Raw genomic sequence first — 19565 nt, 5'->3', positions numbered from 1 at the left:
AAAAATTAACTACAACCACTCATTCACTATTTTCTTCTATGAGACTCATTATATATATTAAATATGGATCAATGTCACCATTTTACTCGCTTTTTAATTTTTCTTTGTAAATTATACTACCCCGTCTCGTTCGATTCTATACGTTTACTATTTGCACGTATTTTGAGACTTCTATAAAGTATAGTTTGATAATATTTTTTTCAATTTTTTTTTTAATAAAAGTTTAAACATGAAACTTTTATTCAGGCAAAAAAAATTAAAAAAAATTATGGAGTTATATTTTAAATAAGAATTGAAAAACGTGTTAAAAAATAACATATAGATTTAATGGGACCGATCTTTTTCCTTATTTTTTAACCAAATATTACTGACACATCCCAAGGGGATCTCAAGGGAAAGGAGAGAGTACAGAGTAATCTTTCCCATTTACAATTCGTGTATTATTGTATTTTTTTGTCCATTATATCAGAGAGAAATAATTTTAGCTAATATATAGAAGACCTGACGAAGACTTTTTTGAGTTAGTGGCTTGTGTTGTGACCGGTCCTGCCGGAGCATGTTTAGTCCAAGCCAAACGAGGCTTTTTAAGTAATCAAATAATTATTAGGGTTTTGAGAGTTGACCCCCGAAATTAGAGTTCTAACCATTATTTCTCCATTCTTCAACCTTCATTCATCAATTGATCAAGCTCTTTTCACCCTCCAATCTCCTCTTTTATTTATCTATTATTTTTTTTCAATAAAACCAAGATCTAATCCCTTTAGGTGAGATCTAATCGAGTACCTTGTTATCAAGATTGTTAGTCGTACCCATCTTTTTGGGATTTAGTGTTTTATGTCGTGATGTTCTTCTGTCTTTTGTTGCCGATTTTGATAATCGCTCTGAGAAAGATTTATATGATATCTTTAGAGATCTGTAAGGCTTATATCAGATTGTATCAGATCTATGACGGTGGTGGATATCGCAAAAACTTCCCTTTCACAACAATTTTTTTTTCGTATTTTAGGGGTCTTTGTTACTCTAATATCAGTTGATATAACTGATAATTTTGAATATTGAGCTACAAATGGTGCTTATGTGAAGGTCAATTGTGTTACTACTAGTTTCGGAATTGATGTAGATTGGATTACTCGATATGTCATTGTAATACTTTTTAGTTTAAAAAATTTGAATATTCTACGTGTTAAACAATCTGAAAACAAAGATTTGGTTAGCTCAATTTTTGTTTCACAATCAGGTTATAGTTGACAGTTCGGGGATTTGTCCCGCGGCTGGGGATTTAATGTTTTAATGAAGTTTTCACTTTGTTCGTCAAAAATAATAATTAATTTTTACTTAAAAAATAAATTGTACATTACTCCTTCTGTTTTTCCAATTCTATACACTTTTCTTTTTTATATTCCATTCATGTCTATACATATCAAAATTTATCAAAATGGTAAAGTTTTATAATATTAAAAGTAAGCACACCCCACTTATAACCAGTATTTTTTCCATTACACCCATTTTATATACTAGTTTTGTACCCGTGCAATGCACGGGAAGTTTTATTCATATTAGTTATGATTTTTTCTATTAGCTTTTTTGTGAAAAAATATTAGTTAGAAGTGTAAAACAATATCTATATACAATTTTTTAAGTTTAACCTTTTGTTATTTTAATTATAATTATTATTATATATTTTCATGAAATTTTATATTATTCTAAATATAAATCTTCAAAATTTAAAATATTTTATTTTAGTTGCTCTATATTGTATTATATTATACCGTAAATAGTTTTCTATTTTCTTATAAAATTATAAATTAATATATTCGAATCTCATTCACAATTTTAGCTAAATAATAATTGTAAAACAATATATATATATACAATTTTTTAAGTTTAACCTTTTGTTATTTTAATTATTATTATATATTTTCATAAAATTTCATATTATTCTAAATTTAAAATCTTCAAATTTTAAAATATTTTATTTGAGTTATTCTATATTGTATTATATTATACGTAAATATTTTTCTATTTTCTTGTAAAAATTATAAATTAATATATTCGAATCTCATTCACAATTTTAGCTAAATTATTTCTGATTTAATAAAATTTTTAATACAATTATACTAAAGAATAATTACTAATTATACTTGTAGAAGGATGATAGTAAATTCTTCACACCAATTTTTACTTTTTTTATAAAATTTGTACAATAATATATTTCAATCCCGTTTATTTTTGCAAAGTGAATTTTAAATTAAATTATTATTTTTAATGGTATGTGATACAATCAAAAAAATGATTACTAATTATAAATTTTGAAAAACCTTTTAATTATTATTAATAATTTCTAAATTATTTAATTATCTAAAAATATATAAAAAATATTATTTTCTTCCTCTTAGTTTTAAGTTCTTTTATCATAAATTTTTTTTTGCCAGAAGAAAAGAAGTTTATTTAAACTCTTAAGTCTTATAATAAGATAGAATGAAATTCGGGATGAACATCTCTCACCCTCCGAATACGATCTGCTATAAAACTAAATTCTCGGGCTAAATAATGAGCAACTCGGTTCGCAGACCGTTTAACAAATCAAAGCTGGATATTCCTATGTTGCTGATAGGAATAAATAAATTATGATTAAATACTGCAAGATGTGGGCTGCTAGGCCCAATAAAAAGATATATGATACTCAGACCGGAAAGGTTAAGTCTGATGGACCAGATCAGGCCTGATGGAATAAAGAAGGCCCAAAAGCCCTGATTATTAATTAATTTCGTAATTAATTAATAAGGTAAAAATCAGCTATTGAGAAGAGTCCCGATAAGAATATAAATCCTTATAGATTATCCTCAAGGGGACCTAAAAGGATAAGGAATCAGTTTCCTACTATTTAGGACTCCTAAGTCCATTCTAATTATGAGACTTGTCCACCAAGTCTCCTATACCAAGTCCAATTCAAGGACTCCTAACATCTATATAAGGGGCCTCACCCCAAAGATCAGAACTACGTTTTTTGGCTTGATTCTCTAATTCACAAAGATACGTAGGCATCTCGTAAAGGCAGATCGAGCCACGAAACACGAGAGCAGCCATTAAAGGCCTTGAGCTCCCGAATCTTAGTACTAAATACAGCAAATAATAACCTTAGTTTTTTATCCATAACATTTGGCACCGTCTGTGGGAAGCGCAACAACAACCATGGCGAGAACACGGAGAACAATTGGAGCTCTAGAGGAAGGAACACCATCAGAGACAACCCAGGTGATTTCATCAACCGTGGAGGTTCCTCCCCATTCAACTTATGCATCTACTCAGGGGGAAGCCCAGACAGGGGCAACTCAACCTCATCCACAAGGGACAACTCCCCCGACTATTCAAGGTACGAATCCTCAAGTTCAACAAGTACATATACCTGTGAATTCTCGACCCGTCGGGTATGAATATTCAACTATTGTTACTACTAACCCCCCTTACGGGATGCCCCTTCACCCTAAGGTTGGAGGAAGCGGATATGCTGGACGAAGCGAAGCACGAGGGCAGTCGCCCCCCTATATACGAGGTTTGGGTCCTATCCCTGAGGATCGGGAATTTTCTGGTCCTTACACTGAAAGAGACTCCGAATCTTCGAATGATGAAGTGGCCCCGAGAAGGAGGCGTCCTGGAAAAGAGCCAATGGCCGATGGAAGGCAACGCCCCCAAAGCACCCCAGGGGCGAATCCCCAAGAAGTGCAGGAAAGGATCAGGGCTCATGAGGCTAAATCCAAAGGCTGAGGCGTGATTTGGAGGCTCACCAGGCCACCAGACCCCAGATACCTCCTAGGGGGAGAAATCCTCCTCCTGTCATAGACCTGGATGGTTCGGTAAGAAGAAGGGCTGCTGTCCCAAGAACTGATCCAAGCAATCTCCTTCCCCTTGGAGATCCTGATGATCCAACTCCACCCTTCACAGAAGAGATAATGAATGCCCATATCTCGAGGAAATTCAAGATGCCCACTATCAAAGCCTATGATGGCACGGGAGACCCCGCTAATCATGTTAGGACATTCTCTAATGCACTGCTGCTGCAACCCGTGAATGATGCTATAAAGTGTCGGGCCTTCCCTCAAACCCTGTCGGGTATGGCTCAAAGATGGTACAGTCGCCTGCCCCCAAATTCTATTGGATCGTTTAGAGAATTAAGTCAGGCTTTTATTAAGCAATTCATCAGTGGAAGAGTCCATGAGAAAAGTTCAGCATCTCTTATGAGTCTTGTGCAGGGAGCTAAGGAATCCTTGAGAGATTACCTGAATCGTTTTACAAAGGAGGCTTTAAAAGTCCCAGACCTTGATGATAAAGTAGCCATGATAGCACTGCAACAAGGAACCAGGGATGAGTTTTTCAAGATGTCCTTGGCCAAACGTCCCCCTGAAAACATGTTGCAACTCCAAGAGAGGGCAGGGAAGTATATCAAGGTTGAAGAAAGCATGAGGAAGACCGTAGTAAGTAATGAGCCCACTGGAGGCAAGAAGCGAAAAACTGATCTGGAGTATATCGCTAAGGACAAATATCCTAGAACCGAACAAAACCCTGATTCAACCCCCAAGAAGGGAGGACCTGGGCAAAAGTTCACTGAATACGCTAAGCTGAGTGCTCCTAGAAGTCAGATTTTGATGGAGATTGAGAAAGATAGAGATATTCGCTGGCCTAAGCCCTTGAAGGCTGATCCCGCCAAGCTAGATAAGAGCAAGTATTGTAGGTTTCACAAGGATGTTGGCCATGACACCGATGAGTGTAGGCAATTGAAAGATGAAATTGAGTTTTTGATTCGAAAAGGAAGATTGAACAAGTACACTGGAGATGGAGGGGACAGAAATAATAATGGAAGGAAGAACTTTGAAGATCGTAGGAGGGACCAAGACGATCAGGGGCGGAATCCCCAACCTAGAGGGCCGGTTATAAATGCAATCTTTGGAGGACCGCGACGCCCTCGAGGGCCCGTGATAAACACGATCTTTGGAGGTCCAACTGCTGCTGGATTGTCCAAAAATTCCAGAAAGGCATATACTAGGGAGGTTATGCATATTGTTGGAGAAGCCCCGAAGAGGGCCAGGACAGAAGTAACATTGGCTTTTGATGATTCTGACCTAGAGGGCGTGAAGTTTCCCCATGACGACCCGCTGGTCATAACACCGATAATAGGAAATAGCCCGGTTAAGAGGGTCCTTGTGGATAATGGTGCTTCTGTGGATATCTTGCTCCACAACACCTTTCTAAGAATGGGGTATAACGACTTCCAGTTGACACCAACCGACATGCCGATATATGGATTTGCTGGAGTAGAATGTCCTGTGGAAGGGATAATCAAATTGCCGACCACCATAGGTACGGAACCAAGGCAAGCAACGCAGATGCTGGATTTCATGGTGGTAAAGGCTAGTTCAACTTATAATGCTATCATGGGGAGAACAGGGATACATGCCTTCAAGGCAGTCCCCTCTTCCTACCATTCAGTCATGAAGTTTCCCACCCGAAACGGGATTGGAGAAGAGAGAGGAGATCAAAAAATGGCTAGAAGCTGTTATGTGGCCTCTTTGAGGGCAGATGGAGTCGGGGGGCAGGTTCTTCCTATTGAAGATATGGATGTTCGAGAAAATGATGAGAATAGAGGAAGGCCAGCAGAAGAATTGGTTTCGGTTCCTTTAGACCCCGAGAATCCTGAGAGGATGACTTTCATTGGAGCCACATTAGAGGAGCCCCTTAGAGGGAAGTTAGTGAAATTTTTGCAAGAAAATAGTGATGTGTTTGCATGGTCAGCAGCTGATATGCCAGGCATAGACCCGGAGTCAATTACTCACAAGCTAAACGTGGATCCAAGCCGGAAGACAGTGAAACAAAAGAAAAGAAATTTTGCTCCGGAAAGACAAGAGGCTATAAAACAGGAAGTAGAAAAGCTCTTAGAGGCTGGTTTTATTGAGGAGATTCAATTTCCGGAGTGGTTAGCAAACCCTGTAATGGTAAAGAAGGCTAATGGAAAGTGGAGGATGTGTATAGACTTCACTGATCTGAATGATGCATGCCCCAAAGACTGTTTTCCACTGCCTAGAATTGATACTTTGATTGATGCCACTGCTGGACATGAGATGCTGAGTTTCATGGATGGATTTAGCGGATACAACCAGATCAAAATGCATAAGGATGACATTCCAAAGGTATCATTTACCACTGACTTTGGTGTTTATTGTTATCTTGTTATTGCGTTTGGTCTCAAGAATGCAGGAGCCACCTATCAAAGGTTGGTAAACAAAATTTTTAAGGATCTTATTGGTAAGACTATGGAAGTCTATGTTGATGACATGTTAGTCAAGAGTCTAGTAAAGACTGATCACATAACCCATTTGAGGGAAGCTTTTGAGGTCCTGAGGTACCACAAGATGATGTTGAATCCTACGAAGTGTGCTTTCGGAGTAGGATCTGGAAAATTCTTGGGATTGATGGTCTCAAAGAGGGGAATTGAGGCTAACCCCGATAAAATAAAGGCAATCCTGGACATGGAACCCCCAAAAACTGTCAAGGATGTTCAGAAGCTCACAGGAAGGGTTGCTGCGCTAGGACGATTCATCTCCAAGTCAGGAGACAAGTGCTTGTCATTTTTCAAGTCACTAAAGAACATCAAAGACTTTGTATGGAGTGAGAAAAACCAGAAGGCATTTGAAGAGTTAAAAAAGTATATGGCCCAGGCCCCGTTGTTGGCCAAGCCAGTTCTGAATGAAGTTTTATTCTTGTACTTGGCTATTTCAGAGAGCGCCTTGAGCGCGGTGTTGGTTAAGGAGGAACTGAAAGTCCAGAAACCCGTATACTATGTCAGCAAAGTTTTGCATGGTGCTGAGTTGAATTATTCAACTATTGAAAAATTCGCTCTAGCCTTGGTAATGGCTTCAAGAAAACTGCGTCCTTACTTTCAGGCTCATCGGATTGAGGTACTAACAAATCAGCCACTGAGAAATATCATTCACAGTCCCAAGGCAAGTGGGAGATTGATTAAGTGGGCAATAGAGTTGGGAGAGTTCGATCTCAAGTATAAGCCACGTACGGCCATAAAAGCCCAGGCACTAGCTGACTTCGTGGTGGAATGTACCATACCCAACCAAGAAGTCGGGGGGCAGGAAGATGCCATACCTCAAGACAAGGGAGTCGATAATGAAAGCAAAAAGAAGGACGATAATGAAAGCAAGGAGAAGGATGATAAAGAGTTTTGGGTTCTCTATTTTGATGGAGCATCAAAAACAAACTCCAGTGGAGCAGGATTGGTTTTGTAAAGCCCTGATAGGTTCTTAATTGAGTATGCTATGAAGCTAGACTTCCCAACCACAAATAACGAGGCAGAATATGAAGCCCTGATAGCTGGCCTTGGTCTAGCTGGGATACTTAGAGTCAAAAACTTAAAGGTCCGTGGAGACTCGAAGCTGATCATATCCCAGGTAAAGGGAGAATTTGAGGCAAGGGATGATACAATGGCTAAGTATGTCCGCCTAGTAAGGGCTGTGATGACCCAATTTAATGAATGCCATGTTGAACACATTCCAAGGGAAGAAAATGTTAAGGCGGATGCGCTATCATAGTTTGCTTCATCTGAGATAGAAGAAAGTTCAGGAAGTGTATACTTCCGTATTTTGAAGACACGAAGCATAGATGTTAAGCTTGTGGCTCCCATAGGTCTGGGGACATCATGGATCGATCCCATTAAGGCTCACATTCAAACTGGTTGGTTGCCAAGCGATGCAACTGAAGCACGAAAGTTAACTGTTCGAGCACTAAGGTACTCTTTGATAGATGGGATTCTGTATAAAAGATCTTTCGTGGTTCCTTACTTGAGGTGTCTCAGGCCCGATGAAGCACGCTTGGCCCTTGAGGAAGTGCATGAAGGTATTTGTGGGCAACACCTGGGGGGCAGGGCCTTGGCTCATAAGATAACCCGTTTAGGCTTCTATTGGCCAGAAATGATGGCTGATGCCAAAGAATATGTGAAGAAGTGTGATCGCTGTCAGAAGCATGCACCAGTTGTTAGACAACCCCCCGAGATGCTGACCTCTATCAACTCCCCAATTCCCTTTGCTATGTGGGGGATGGATATTCTAGGGCCTTTCCCTATGGCCACGGCACAAAGGAAGTTTCTGATTGTAGCCATTGATTATTTCACTAAGTGGATTGAAGCCAAGCCCTTGGCCAAAATCACAACTAAGCAGGTTGCACAATTCCTGTGGGAAAACATTATGTGCCGATATGGAATTCCCCGTATCCTCGTCACTGACAATGGAACACAATTCAACAATGAGGAATTCAAGAAGTATTGTGAAGAAAATGAAATTGAGTTACGGTTCACCTCTGTGGCTCACCCGCAAGCCAATGGGCAAGCGGAGGTAGCAAATCGAATAATCCTGGATGGACTACGAAAGAGGATCGAGAAGTCAAGAAATAATTGGGTGGATGAGATACTTCCAATACTATGGGCCTATAGGACTACCTGTAGAGTCACGACTGGAGCAACTCCCTTCATGTTGGCATATGGGGCAGAAGCAGTTGTTCCCGTGGAGATATCACATTCTTCTCAAGAATTCAAGCTTTCAATGCTGGGGAAAATGAGGAAGGGCAAAGGTTGGCGCTGGACTTAATTGATGAAGTGCGAGATAAGGCACATGCAAAGATAGTAGAGTATCAGAAAAAGGCTTCGTTCTACTACAACCTAAGGGTTAAAGAAAGGTTCTTCAAACAGGGTGACCTAGTCTTGAGGAAGGTGGAAGCTTCTGGTGTAGGGCAGAAAGGGAAACTTGCCCCAAATTGGGAAGGGCCGTACAAAGTCAAGAGCATTCAGGGTAGAGGAACCTACAAGCTGGAGACTATGGATAGCTTTGAAGTCCCGAGAACTTGGCATGCGCAAAACCTGAAGGTTTACTATGTGTAAAGCCATTAAACATGATTCTCACTTGACAAGTAGGTTGAAAAGCACCTTGAAGCTTTGATTGCTTAGGATTTACATGTTTTAGCTTTATTTTTAGGAGTGGTGTAAGGGATGAACCTCAAGAGTTGCCGTAAACCTGTTTTACAATTGTTTAGTTCATCTTATTATAGAACTATTTGATTCACATTATTATATGATCAAGTTTGCTTATCTATTTTAGTACAAGTACGGGTAAAATAGGAGATAGTTTTTAAAGCTAGCAAGCTAACAGTACAAGTACTTGAAAAGGATAGTAGAAAAGCAAACAAATAACTTAAAATAGCATAAAAAGCCCCGAAGGGTAATAAGTTCTGAATACGATTAAGTCAATACATAGAAAGCCACAATGGGCCAAACAAGAAAAACAAAATACTCAAAGATCCTTGAAGAAGTCATCATCGATGTTTCCTTCATCGGCAGCAGAAAAAGGAACTGGCACAGGATCAGCACCTCGAGGAGAAACAGCTGCGGCCTCAGCAGAAGTAGTAAGAGTAGGAGAAAGAGGGATATCATCAAGAAGAGGCTCTTTCCCAGGAATATCAGGGACTGGATAGACAGTGAGAGTCACCTCCGGAATCTTCTTCCCAATCTCCTCTACTATCTGCTCCCAACAGCTAGAAAAGGTCTCCGGGAAGTTAGCATCGTACTCAGCATTTAGGACATCCTGAAAGTCCTGAGATGCCTTATACTCAGCTATCACCTCAGCTCGGGCCCTTTGAGCATCCAGCTCCAGCTTACGAACTTTCTCCTTTTCATCCGCCAGCTCCTTCTCTACCTCACGAAAATGAGTGAAGTTGGCCTCGGAAGCCTTGAGGTACCTATCCCTGTCTCTCTCGGCAATAGTTAGGCTGGTCCTCACATCCTTCAAATTGTGAAGGGCAGCCTGGAGATAGGTATTCATCTACACAAACATATCAAAGTACAGTAAGTAAAAAAAATAGTTAAAAAAGGAAGAGGCTTATAGAAGCCACGGCCTGAGCACCCAGACGCTCAATTTGTAGGTCATCAGAAGACTCTACAATCTCAGCCCTGTCACGAGGCGTGATCACACTCTCAGACCAAATGGCGGCAGCCTCGGAACTCCCTACCACCGTGTCCCTCCTCTGAAGGCCCCAAGTGATGGTGAAAGGAGAGGTATCTTCATCAAGGCTAAGAGGCCTCTGGGATAAAAAGGTAGGGACGGCCTCCTGAACTGTGACTGAAGGGCCGTCACCAATCCTAACCCGCTTGTCGCGGTGGGTCTCAACAGCAGAGCCCTTGGCAGCACGGGTCTCCCGCTTCTTGAAGATCGTGTCCAAAGCTGCCCTAGCTGCAGGCAAATACAGGCACGTAAGAAGAAGGACAAATATAGAATGGAGAAAATGGAAGAAAAAGGGGAAAGAAATACCCTCGGGACCAAGGTCACTTAGACCTAAACTTTGCAAATTACCCTCTGAAAGGATGAGAGCGCAATGGTGCAAGTTATCAGCAGTAATGGCCTTGATGGCCGCATCCTCATCTATCCCCAATTTTAGGTCTCTTAAAGACCCGTCTATACTTTTTGAGAAGTCGGGCCTGAAAAAATGGTCCCAACCCTCCTCGGAATCCAGAAATACATAAAACCACTCACTCTTCCATGTTGGATACGAGTCGGGGTTGGTGCCAGAAATAAAGCAGGAACGGGCCAAGGATCTATGAACTATTTTGACCCATCCTTGGTCCTCAGAAGCATTTACAAATTTAAATAAATAACGAAAGACACAAACATTTGGCTCAAAACCGTGTTTACGAGATTGGGCCATATAACAGTGAATAAAATGCCAAGAGTTGGGTGTGAGTTGGGTCGGACAGACTCGGGCCTCAGCCAAAAGGCGAAAAACAAAGGGATGAGGAGGTAGGCGAAAACCAGCATAGAAGGTTTCCTTATAGACCCGAATGGCCCCAGGCTTTGGGTAGCAGGCCCTATCATTTGGGCCTGGAGCCTCGGCCCTATAAGGGTGAGAAATGCCAAAAAGGCGGGCTATGGTACCTACTTGATCTGGACCGAATCTAGAAGGATAATTATATGCATCTAAGTGTAACATGTTAGGAAAGGCTTGCCCGAATTCGGTTAAAAGATCCCTAAGAGAAATAACTGAGGAATGTACAAGAGATTTTTTACCTCGGCTGGCCCTAGATGGACGGGCAACAGCTTGGGGGACATGGGAGTGAGATGAAACAGAATCCGCCATGGATGAAGACAAAAACCCAGGAAGCTCTTGAAGGTAAGTGAAGAAGATGAAGATTCAAACGGAATCTTCAAAATTAGCCCAGAAAGCGGCGGAGTAGAAAGCCGGAAATCGCTTTGAGGTGGCGATTCTTGAGAGACTAATTATAGAATAGAAGTTAAGATATTTTTGTGATGGTAAAGTGTGAGAAATGAACTCATACTCCACCTCTTATATAGAAGAACTTAAGGATGCACAAACGTGGCTGGGCCTAAAAAAAGGCGGGAAGCCCATAAAATTTGAATTTTGAAAAGATTTGCAATTAAAAATCAAAGGCGGGAAGCCCATAAAATTTGAATTTTGAAAAGATTTGCACCTCAACAACGCCCCGGGTGCATTGTCCCTAGCCGTTGTTAGAAGTGTGGCTCCTAGGCGTGGTCCAACAATGCCCAGGAAGCTTCAGTCTTCAACAACGCCCAGGGTGCATTGTCCCTAGCCGTTGTCAGAATGTATGTCTCCTAGGCGTGGTACTAAACCTGTCTCCTAGGCGTGGGTGCACAACGTCTAGGATCTATGAAAACATCAGCCTCCAACAACGCCCAGGACGCAAGTTTTCTAGACGTTGTTAGGAAACTGTCTCCTAGGCGTGGATCAACAACGCCCAGGAAGCATCGGCCTCCAACAACGCCCAGGACGCAAGTTTCCTAGACATTGTTAGGAAACTGTCTCCTAGGCGTGGATCAACAACGCCCAGGAAGCATCAGCCTCCAACAATGCCCAGGACGCAAGTTTCCTAGACGTTGTTAGGAAACTGTCTCCTAGGTGTGGATCAACAACGCCTAGGATGTATTGAGCAGCAAAAGTTCTATTATTTAATCAGAAAATTAGGGAAAATCCAGAAATTAAAGGAAAAATCCCAGAAAATTAGGGAAAATCCAGAAATTAAAGGAGAAATCCCAGAAAATTAGGGAAAAATCCAGAAATTAAAGGAAAAATCCCAGAAAATTAGGGAAAATCCAGAAATTAAAGGAAATATCCCAGAAAATTAGGGAAAAATCCAGAAATTAAAGGAAAAATCCCAGAAAATTAGGGAAAAATCCAGAAATTAAAGGAAAAATCCCAGAAAATTAGGGAAAATCCCGGAAATAAGGGAAAAATTCCTGGAATTAAGATAATTCCTGAATAAAAGGAAAATTCATTGTGAATGTGTAGGTCGCTCCACACTTTGCGCAAAAACGAAACCCTGTAAGGGAATAAACAGACTTAACTTCTGCGAAACCTAATCAATGTTTCCCAAAAGTTGGGGGGCAAATGATAGGAATAAATAAATTATGATTAAATACTGCAAGATGTGGGCTGCTAGGCCCAATAAAAAGATATATGATACTCAGACCGGAAAGGTTAAGCCTGATGGACCAGATCAGGCCTGATGGAATAAAGAAGGCCCAAAAGCCCTGATTATTAATTAATTTCGTAATTAATTAATAAGTTAAAAATCAGCTATTGAGAAGTGTCCCGATAAGGATATAAATCCTTATAGATTATCCTCAAGGGGACCTAAAAGGATAAGGAATCAGTTTCCTACTATTTAGGACTCCTAAGTCCATTCTAATTATGAGACTTGCCCACCAAGTCTCCTATACCAAGTCCAATTCAAGGACTCCCAACATCTATATAAGGGGCCTCACCCCAAAGATCAGAACTACGTTTTTTGGCTTGATTCTCTAATTCACAGAGATACGTAGGCATCTCGTAAAGGCAGATCGAGCCACGAAACACGAGAGCAGCCATTAAAGGCCTTGAGCTCCCGAATCTTAGTACTAAATACAACAAATAATAACCTTAGTTTTTTATCCATAACAGTTGCATAAAAGACAACAAATACCGGCATTATTTAACCAACCTCCCCAGGTATGAGTAACAAGGAAAGGAACTACGTATTGCTTGAACCATGGATAGGCTATCTGATTCAATTATAGAATTATGAACGTCTATTTGTTTAACCCAACTAAGGGCCTCTCTAATTCCCATCACTTCGACTATTTCTACACTGATCTTCCCATTAAATTTCTTGACACTAGCTTCGACTAACTGTCCGGCAGAATCTCAAACTACAAAGGCACAACCAAAGCTATTTATCTCATCGAAGATGGAGGCATCAGAATTGATCTTGACACTATTTTCTACTGGTTTGCTCCAACGTTCCATACCATCCTTAGGTGTCATATACTCTGGGAACTGATCGTATGAACGATCTTGAACGTTACTTTATTGGTCAAGAATAGAACTTGCTGATAGCACCACCTCATTGGGATCAATGATGCGTTGATTCCAAATGAGCTCGTTACGACTCCTCCAAACCATCCAACATACCATTATTATTCTGAGAACCACATCTTTCTGGTATTGGAAGACCATTTTTAGCCACTCGGTGAAGTTAGAAACGATTACAGATGGCAGAAGACAATTAAGTTTTGCTAGACAAGTGCTAGCAAACGGGCAGAGAACCAATATATGAAAGATTGATTCAGAATCTGCATTATAAACTGCACATATCGGACTAACATGGACATTTATGGTTCGAAGCATTTCTCAAGAAGGGAGACAATCATTAGACGCTCGCCAAAGGAAATTTTTCACCTTAGGTGGAATTTTTAAATTCTAGAGAGTACGCCAAAAACCTGAGTTATTGGCTGAGGAATTAGAGGGATGACTTCTTCTAGCATCAAATAAGCATTTTTCACCGAATATTGTCCAAACTTCTCTTTACGCCAGTACCAAGAATTATCTACTTCCTTATCGATAGGAGTGGATAATATGATGTACGAATCCCTTCTGTTAAAGATGTCCACAACCAGGTCTGTGTCCCAAGTATTTTGATCCGGGCTTATTAAGGAAGATACAATTTGCTCTGCAATGGCTTCACTTCGAGTGTGAATATAAGGATCTGTAACGTCCGGAAACCATGGATCTAAACAAATACTGATAGATGGGCCATTACCCACTCTGCAACCAACACCCTTGCAGATCAGGGGCTTTGATCCTATGATGCTACGCCAAATGTAGCCCAGGTTCATTTCAATTTCAGCGTTTAGGAATGAGCTTTTGGGATAGTATCTTGCCTCGAATACCCTGCTGACAAGCTTGTTCGGATATTTTAATAGTCTCTACCCCTGACTACCAAGTAGAGCCAAATTAAAAATTTTGAACGTTACGAAACCCCATACCACCTCTGGACTTTCTTGTGCTCATACGAGACCAACTTTGCCAATGAATACCTCGATCCTTCTTAGAGTCAGTTTGCCACTGCACATCAGACATTCAAATTGCTGGCACAAATCCGCAGGCAACAAAAACACACTCATGGCATAGTTAGGAAGTGTTTGAGCAATGGTCTTTAGTAACACCTCTTTTCTTCCTTTTGATATAGTTTTATGGCTCCATGCTTGTATCGTCGATTACAGCTTCTCCTTAATGAAACCAATAATGGTTATTTTGTTCCTACCTATAATGCTAGGAAGACCCAAATAGGTATTCTTGCTGAAGAAAATCGAAGACTTTGCTGAATTGATTTTTTGTCCTGAAGCTACTTCGAACATATGAAGCATGGATAGAATGTGATCTGTATTATCCACATTAGCCTTACAGAAAATATAAGAGTCATCTGTAAAGAATAAAAATGAAATTGCAGGCGCTGTCCTTGCAATTTTTACCCCCTTGATGAGAGATCTTCTCTCAAAGTCCTGTAGTAAGATAGAGAAGCCCTCCATGCAGATGAGAAAAAGATAGGAAGACGGTGGGTCTCCTTGTCTGAGTCCCCTTTGAGGGACAATGTTGCCTAAATTACGACCTGCATGAGCTATAGAGTAATTTACAGATGTTAAACAGCTCATAAATAGTAGAACAATATGTTGATGAAACCCCAACTTTAGCAGCATTGCTTTCATATATGACCATTCGACTCGGTCGTAGGCTTTAGACATGTCCAGCTTCAGTGCCATCAGTCATCCTTACCTTGAGACTTCCTTTTCATGTAATGCATTATTTCAAAAGCAAGCATTATGTTATCCATGATCAGTCTTCCAGGAATGAAAGCATTTTGAGCTTCTGAGATGTAGGAATCGATAACTCCCTTCAAATGATTCGCTAGAACTTTAGAGATTACTTTATACAGAACATTGCATAAAGATATAGGGTGAATATCTTGCATTACCTCAGGGGTCGTTTTCTTAGGGATTAGGGCTATGTTTGTCTGCTGCAATTGTTCATCTAAACAACCCGAAGTGAAAAACTTTTGCACGATACTGATCACGTCCCCTTTAAATATGGGCCAACATTTTTGATAAAACCCTGGGCTCATTCTGTCTGGCCCAGGAGACTTATCAGGATGCATACTGAACAGGGCTGCCTTGACTTCATTTTTCGTAACATTATCTAACAGCATTTCATTATGAATTGTAGTTACCTTTTATTGTACCAGAGATAGGACATCGTCCCAGTTTGTATCAGAAGCCGTAAATAGTTCCTGAAAATAGCTCTCGACTGTGTGCTCTAGACCTCTCCCCCATTCCACAATATTCCCTTGATTGTCCTTAAGACGTTCGATTTTATTTAACTTTCTTCTAACTTTCGTGGCATTATGAAAAAATTGACTATTTTGATCTCCTTCACGGAGCCAAAGTTGTTTAGATCTCTGACGCCAAAACACTTCCCGCTGAGCATAAGTTTCTGTTAACTTCTTTTTCTCCTCACACCTAAGTAGCAAAGAGTTGTTATCAGTACGGCCTTTAAGCATTTGAATGATTCTTTTGCTTCTATTTATCCATTTTTTGAAACTACCAGTGAACTCCTTTCCCCATTCAGACAAAACCTCAGAGCACTTAGTCAATTTGTCATAGAAAGAATCAATCGGACTACACCACACTTCTTTCACCAACTGGACACACATGGGTTCTCTCAACCAGGTGTTTTCGAATCTAAATCTTTTTGTTTGGGACAAAACTTTGCCCAGGAGTAGGAATTAGCCAAATTGGAGAGTGATCCGATGTGGAAACCTCTAGATTCATGAGTTTGACATCCCTAAACAAATGCATAAAATATTGATTTACCAAAGCCCGATCAAGACGTACCTCTATATGATTATGAGTCCCCGCTCCTCTTTCCCAAGTAAATTGATGCCCTTGCATATTTAAATCAGCCAGGTTACAATCAGTGAGAGTATCTTGAAAACCTGATAGCAAACGATCAGGATAGGGACGACCACCCTTTTTGTCCTTCTGAGTGAGGGTATTATTCATATCTCTAATCAAACACCAGGGACTATTACTGTTGTTATACATATGCTTGATCAAATTCCATGTTTCTTCTATCTTGGATCGATCAGGTTCCCCGTAAATACCTGTAAGACGGTACTTTATACTCTCCCTAGTAGTTATGTCAACATCAATGTGGTTTTTGCTGTATGAACGCAGCGTAACCATGTCTTTTGAACGCCAAAGAAAGGCTAAACATCCACTGTAACCACTCGCTTCAACCACTATCATACCATCAAAATTTAAAGTTGTTCTTAGTTTTTCTACTACTGATGATTTACACAATGTTTCACAAAGGAAAACAAAGTCGGGACGTTTTTGGAAGATAACCTCCTTGATGAATTATGAAGCCCATGGAGTCCCGATTCCATGGCAATTCCAGCTGATCAAACTCATTGTGATAGGCGAGCATCCTCCTGGATACTCGCCTTTGATACGTTTTTAGGATCATTACCTGAAGTGGATGTACGGTCTTGGTCTGTCTGCATAAGGATATTTTCGTTAACATCTAGAATTATATTTGTGTTTTGGACCGTAATGTTGTTAAGGCCCACCCCGTCCAAGATTTTTCTTTTTTTGGGTTCAATAATAATTTCTAAGCTTTTTGAATTTTGTTGGTTTGTTGGGGTTACAACTCTATCAGCTCCCGTATTTCCTCATATCCCTATATTCCCGCCCTCTCCATTTTTCTGAAGGTTGTTGTCTCCTAAAAATCCTCTGTTAATAACTGTTCCCTCATTTTGTGGATAGATTTTTGGATCATGACATTGCCCTCCTCTCATCAGAATTGTTTCTGTCTGGCTTCTCCGGCTAGTCTGCTCAAAACCATTTCGAAGCCATTTTGCTCCAATCGGTTTTATCTGTCTTCTTAACGGTGCTCTTAACCATTCCCCATAAGGTTTTGTTAGTCCCTTAACAATATAGCAAGAATTACAGAAGGGGGGTTGAATGGAATTCTTTATCTTTTTCTTGAAATAAAAATGTTCAACTCGATTATAGATATGTCTGTTTTGATTAGCACAATGCGAAATATAAACTTTAATGAATCAAAACAAGAGTAATTAAAAACAAGAGTCTTTAAAAACTTTCTGGTGGATTTAAACAATTCCACCAGAGATATATATTAATATATCGAGAGAACTCTGTGTGCAGAAATGCTCACAGCCGCTTTTACAAGATAGAACAACTAAGAACACAGGAAATGCTAAAGATAGTGCTTACAAAGATTTCTCTGTGTTTGTTTCTAAGCTTACTTAGTTTTCTTAGTCTTCTATTTGCTACTCTCTTGGTTTATATATATTACCAAGATTACAAAGTCAAAAGAACTGAATAAATATAAAATCTAACAGTCTTGATCTTTGCTGCTTTTCGTCCTCTATGACCCAGTTAATAGGCTTCCACAGTGTTTGTATCCAATCTCGACGACTGTGTGTCAGCTTTCACTGTTCAACTGATGTTTGAATCTTGATATTATCATCCGTCGACTTTCAGATCATCCGTCGATGACTTACTTGATCATCCGTCGACTGCTATTTTGAACATCCGTTGAAAGTCATTTGATCATCCGTCGAAGCTTTGTTAAGCATCCGTTGATAGCTATTTTGGCACTTGACTTCATTTCACTTATACAGAATTACAAGACATTGCTAATGTACAGTTAATCAACCTATTCTGCATATCTAGTTGAAGTCAACATGACTTATATGCTACTACAGATTCTATACAAAGGTGCATACAACACTGTGCTACAAACTTATTATTATTCCTAGTGAACTAACAATGAGATTTACAGAAGGGGGGTTGAATGTAAATCTCAAAACTTTTTCAAGTTTTGAGCAGTTTCAAAGGCTTTGTGTTTAAGATAAACAAGTGTGTGAATTGCTTTAAGCTAATACAGACAGATATATATTCAAGCACAAAAGTACAGAACACAACAGACCTTAAAAACTTTTCTGGTGGATTTGTTGTTCCACCAGAGATGGTATTTCAGAAAATCTGTGATTCAAGAAGTTGATCACAGCTGCATCCTAGTACAAACTAGATAATTTTTCTCAAGATTTTTCTAAACAGCTCTGGAAAAATTCTATTCTAATTACTAGCTGCTACTTGGTTTATATAACACCAAGTTTACAAGTGAAGACAAAGATAAAAGTACAATAATAAAATAAGTTCTCCACTTGTTTCTTCTCCATTTTACTCCAGTGCATTGTTGACTATTGCCTCTTTATACTAGAGTAGAACGGCTGCTTTTTCTGATGTTCCTGAAATAGGCTACCACATCTCAGTTGTCTCTGTCAACCCATGTGCCTCTGTTTGTAGGTACAACTACCACTTGTCAACTGCTATTTAACAGATCATCCGTTGAAGCCTTCATCCGTTGATGGCTTTATCCGTTGATGTGTTAGCAGTTGAAGCTCTATCCGTTGATGCACTCATCCGTTGAAGGATGTTATCCGTTGAAGCTTTAGAGACATCCGTTGAAGCTTTGTTTCTCATCCGTTGAAGGTCTTTAAGTTATCCGTTGATACCATTTCATTTATACAAAATTACAAGGCATGAAATATTTACAATTGGCCTTCCTATCTGCATATCCTTTAGTAGTCAACATGACTTATAATTTTCCTCAACATTTAAGAATTATATCTCAAATTCAGAGACTAAAATGTGCTACAACACTAGACTTATTTCTAAGTAAAGCTACACCATCAACGGATAGCCAAAAGTGGTCTTATCCGTTGAGGCTACAAACACTAGATTTCTACTTAAGTGTTTTGTTAAACATATCATCAAACTAATGCACATATATTCCTAACAATCTCCCCCTATTTATGTCTATAAGAATTGTAGACATAAATTCAAGATTAACTTGATGATAACAAAACACTTAACAAATATATGAACTGAAACTAAGTAGAAATTTAAAAGTGCTGCAAAAGTGTATGTACTAGAAGGTAATTGAAGATTTACAGTGTTTCCAAGGGTGCTCCTCTAGCCTGAGCAAATCATCTTTTTCTTCTTTGATCCCTGGTTTTCTTTCCTAGCCCTTTGTCATTTTCCTCAATTTGGAGTTGGAGTTGTCTGAAGAATTCAGCTTCATCT

General features: G+C 39.6%; 1 protein-coding gene across 1 annotated transcript; it reads right to left on the bottom strand.

The window, feature by feature from the left end:
• Positions 1 to 16130: 16130 nt before the first annotated feature.
• LOC141685694 (uncharacterized) lies at positions 16131 to 16634 on the bottom strand. The gene has a single exon (XM_074490784.1). It carries the CDS (start codon positions 16632 to 16634, stop codon positions 16131 to 16133), a length of 504 nt encoding a protein of 167 aa, XP_074346885.1.
• Between the last annotated feature and the right edge of the window lie 2931 nt (positions 16635 to 19565).

The sequence above is a fragment of the Apium graveolens genome, chromosome 9, assembly GCF_009905375.1.
Source record: "Apium graveolens cultivar Ventura chromosome 9, ASM990537v1, whole genome shotgun sequence".
Classification (NCBI taxonomy): Eukaryota; Viridiplantae; Streptophyta; class Magnoliopsida; order Apiales; family Apiaceae; genus Apium; species Apium graveolens.
This window is presented reverse-complemented; position numbering and strand designations above follow the sequence as displayed.

Bases quoted from the DNA above. Each gene is read 5' to 3' on its own strand.
- LOC141685694 (XM_074490784.1), bottom strand. From the start codon at position 16,634: ATGGTTACGCTGCGTTCATACAGCAAAAACCACATTGATGTTGACATA.